This window comes from Primulina tabacum, chromosome 1, assembly GCF_025594145.1.
Source record: "Primulina tabacum isolate GXHZ01 chromosome 1, ASM2559414v2, whole genome shotgun sequence".
Lineage (NCBI taxonomy): Eukaryota > Viridiplantae > Streptophyta > Magnoliopsida > Lamiales > Gesneriaceae > Primulina > Primulina tabacum.
In genome coordinates this window covers 18438706-18442559 of record NC_134550.1, presented here as the reverse complement: position 1 = coordinate 18442559, position 3854 = coordinate 18438706, and the positions used below count along the sequence as shown (strand labels likewise).

The 3854-nt window shown below is 36.2% G+C and overlaps 1 protein-coding gene across 1 annotated transcript; it reads left to right on the top strand.

The window, feature by feature from the left end:
• The first annotated feature begins 1290 nt into the window (after window positions 1-1290).
• Window positions 1291-3170, top strand: LOC142518355 (putative F-box protein PP2-B2). The gene is made up of 3 exons (XM_075621116.1): window positions 1291-1617; window positions 2546-2658; window positions 2752-3170. The coding sequence occupies exons 1-3, from the start codon at window positions 1327-1329 to the stop codon at window positions 3137-3139; spliced, it is 792 nt and encodes a 263-aa protein (XP_075477231.1). The 5' UTR covers window positions 1291-1326; the 3' UTR covers window positions 3140-3170.
• Window positions 3171-3854: the final 684 nt, after the last annotated feature.

The window sequence follows — 3854 nt, the reverse complement described above, 5'->3', positions numbered from 1 at the left end:
GAAGTGATGTCGGAAGCAAACAAGTCAAAATTTTTTGTCCATCCTAGAAATACTAAGATGTACAAGGATTTGAAAGAAAGTTTTTTGGTAGAATGACATGAAGAAAGATGTGGTAGAGTTTGTCGCACGATGTCTAAAATAACAACAGGTCAGAGCATCAGCATCAGCATCTCAGATGACTCTTACAACCACTAAATATTCCGGAATGGAAGTTGGAGCTCATACCGATGGACTTCATGGTCGAGGTACCCAGAGACCGCCAAGGGCCACATGCAATATGGGTGATAGTGGATAGATTAACTAAAAATGCCCATTTCCTACTTTCACCCTATACTTTCACCTTATATATGGAAAACATAGTAAAAATAAATGGTGTGCTAGTCAGCAATATGTTTAATAGAGATCCAAGGTTCACATCAAGATACTAAAAAATCTTTCAGTGAGAAATGAGCACGAAAGTGACACTTAGCACTAACTACCATCCTCAGACAGGCGGTTAATAAGAAAGGACAATCCAAACATTGGAAGATTATTGAGAGCTTGTGCACTGAATTTCTGTACTAATTGGAAGTCATGTAAATGGAGTCGAAATGCCGAGAACTTGTTAAAAATTAGGTCTCCTGTAAGACGGTTTCACGGATCTATATTTGAAAGACGGTTCAACCCGATCCTTACATATAGTCAAAATTAATTTTTTAATTTTGACATAGAAAATAATAATTTTTACTGACCAGGTCGACTTGGAGATTCGTCTCACATAATTGACTCGTAAAAATTTTTGTGCTTATTACATATACAAGGACCAAGTAATATTTCGGAGAATTCAAAGCAAATTTATGACGAATGGAATAACTCCAATTGAATACTCCGTCATCTAAACAACAAATTTTAGTATTTAATTTTTCCCTTCGAAAAATTCTTTAGTATCTATATTAAACTATATATCTTACTATTAAGGTAAAAATTTTAGATAACTAACTTTGATATCATAATACGGTCTTTGATAAAAAAAAATCATATTTTCAAATTAGAAAAAAAATATAGAAAGACTTGAGTAAATTTGTATTTTATCTATAACTTCATCTCAATAAATAATTTTTTTATCTTTATCTATATTTTTGAATTTTAAATAATCATATCATTCATAAATAAAAACTTATATCTCAATTTTTTATACAAAAATTATTTAAAACAAAATATTTAATATTTAAAATCACATCACTAAAAAAACTTAAAAAGTATGCACGCTTGGAAGGAATTCAAGTATTGTCGCATCTTGTATGCTATAACAAAGCAAACAAGCATCTCAGAAAAATAGATCCAAAAATGGGAGTAAAGGGTTGCGGTGATATCAATGACCTGCCGCAAGATTGCTTAGTGAACGTGTTATCTTTCACGACTCCGAAGGACGCTTGCCGCTTGTCTGCTGTCTCCTCTACATTCCGGTGGGCTGCAGAATCCGACAGCCTTTGGGAGCTCTTCTTGCCCTCCGATTATCGGGACATCATTTCCCGTTCGATAGACGGCTCTGATTCGTTGCCGCATGAATTTCAGTCTAAAAGGGATCTTTACCTTCGTCTGTCTGATCATCCAATCCTCATAGACTCTGGCCACAAGGTAATTTTAAGTTTCTGATTTGGTTTCTCCAATTCTTCTTTTTTTCCGTTTTGTGGATTAAGTGGAGTTTTTAACCATGATGATCGTGTGTTTGGAAGTATTCCTTATAAGCCCAATCCATTTGATCATATCTGGAATGAGTCTCTGTAAATGTTTTAAAAAATCAATATTCCTGAAAAACAGGCAGTTCCTAATTTGGGCGTAAGTTCTAACTTTTGGTTACCGAATGCTTAAAAATACTAAATTATGAGAGAAGTAAAAAGGATTTGAAAATGAAATTCTCAAAGACGATCTATCGTCCACACCAAGTTTAGTATTATTTTTTTTACGTGCGAACCCACACTCATTATTAGTGGATGTATGCGAGATAAACTGTTAGCTAGCGTAATATCTTACAAATCACGGTAGTTTTGGACTAAAGATACAAGGCATTTATGTTTGAGTGGGTCTCACATGGTCTCATGTGAGACCGTCTCACGGATCTTAATGTTTGAGACGGTCAACCCTACCGATACTCTTAGCATAAAAAGTAATACTTTTTCATGAATGACCCAAATAAGAGATCCGTCTCACAAATACGACCCGTGAAACCGTCTCACACAAGTTTTTGTCTTTATGTTTTAGTGGCACCAAACATATATAAGTGTCTATTCTCTCATCGGGTAAAGGTTGCTAACATTTGGTAGTGTTGTCATAAAATACCAACGCCGACCACAGAAATGCCTCGGATTTAGGGATACCAAGGTATTGCGAAATGCCCGGGAAGTCATTAATAAAGACACTTACAAATGATTTCGTTATTAGCTTTTTCAGGAAGTTTTTTTTTTGGTACTGTTTGTGTCTTTACAAGTCGAATACCAAATTGAAAATATTAGAATGGCTATTGTTCCACTCATGGTACATTAAAGTGCAAATGGTATACATGCAGAGCTTTAACTTAGAGAAAGGGAGTGGGAAAAAATGCTACATGCTGGCTCCAAGAGACCTCTTTATCAATTGGGTATCTCAACGTTGGAAATGGATAACTCATCCAGATTCAAGGTAATAAAATCCTCCGTCGCAAATCATGGCAACTCGAACACTTCTTTTATTGATATTCATGCTCATGCTACGTTTCTCATTGATTGATTTTAGGTTCTCGGAAGTGGCAGAACTTACGGTCGTTTCTTGGTTTGGAATTCGTGGCTGTATAAAAACCGAAATGCTGTCTTTTGATACAGAATATGCAGCTTACCTTGTGTTCACGACTAATTCCACAACGTTCGGATTTGACGATGTACCTGCTGAAGCTTATGTTGGAATCAAGGGGTTTGAAATGAAAAAACGTTCAGTTTATTTGAAAGGGGATACCGAGTTCTTGACGCAGAGAGAGGATGGATGGATGGAAGTTGAGTTGGGAGAGTGTTTTGTGAAGGGAGGAGAAGATGTTATAGTGATGACTTTGTTGGAGGTGAAGAGACTCAATCAGAAGAGGGGTCTCGTTATCCAAGGGATTGAGATTAGACCCAAGAAATGTACCTAAATCAAGTTTGAGAAAGGTGTACATATTTTTTACTATGTGTTTATCACGAAAATTTGCGGGCGTGCCAGGCACGTGTTCGTGCCAAATTTGTGAAATAATCTGACTTCGTTTACCAAGTGTTGCGAATCTCGATTCGACCGTTAGTTATAATTCCTTCGAAATGGCTCCAAACTAAAACGCATAAACTGGGAAAATAAAGAAATTATACAGGGAATCCATAAACAACATCAAACTTAAATGTGTTGTTATGAAATTTGATCAACATTCTTACAAAAAAGTCGGAGGAATACATAAAATTTCAAATACTTGACTACTGAAAATCGAAATAAATGAACATAGAATTGATGGAATTATGCAGAAATTATGCTTGTAAATTTTTGTGTGAATTTGTTGTTTTTTCCTTTCTGATTATTCTTTTTGCTTTTGTTACATTCCGCACAGCAGTTTTCCCTTCCCCCATCACTCCACATTCTTCCACGTCGGGCACTGACAGCAACTGATATCACGTTGATTCATTGGGCCAACTGCAATTTCATTTGGGCCGAATTTTGGGCTTCTGAAATATTAGGCACAACAATTGCCCCCCGTAGCCAATTTGGCCCATGGGCCAATTTGGCTATGTTTTCGCATGTCCCTTTTCAAAACAAATGGAATTCCCTCGCACATTTCCCAAGCATTCCGATCTTCCTGGAGTCTTCAAAATGAGTTTAACAAA

Coding starts and splice junctions, on each gene's coding strand:
- LOC142518355 (XM_075621116.1), top strand. CDS start 1,327: ATGGGAGTAAAGGGTTGCGGTGATATCAATGACCTGCCGCAAGATTGC. Junction 1,618..2,545: donor TCATAGACTCTGGCCACAAG/GTAATTTTAAGT, acceptor GTATACATGCAG/AGCTTTAACTTAGAGAAAGG. Junction 2,659..2,751: donor ATAACTCATCCAGATTCAAG/GTAATAAAATCC, acceptor GATTGATTTTAG/GTTCTCGGAAGTGGCAGAAC.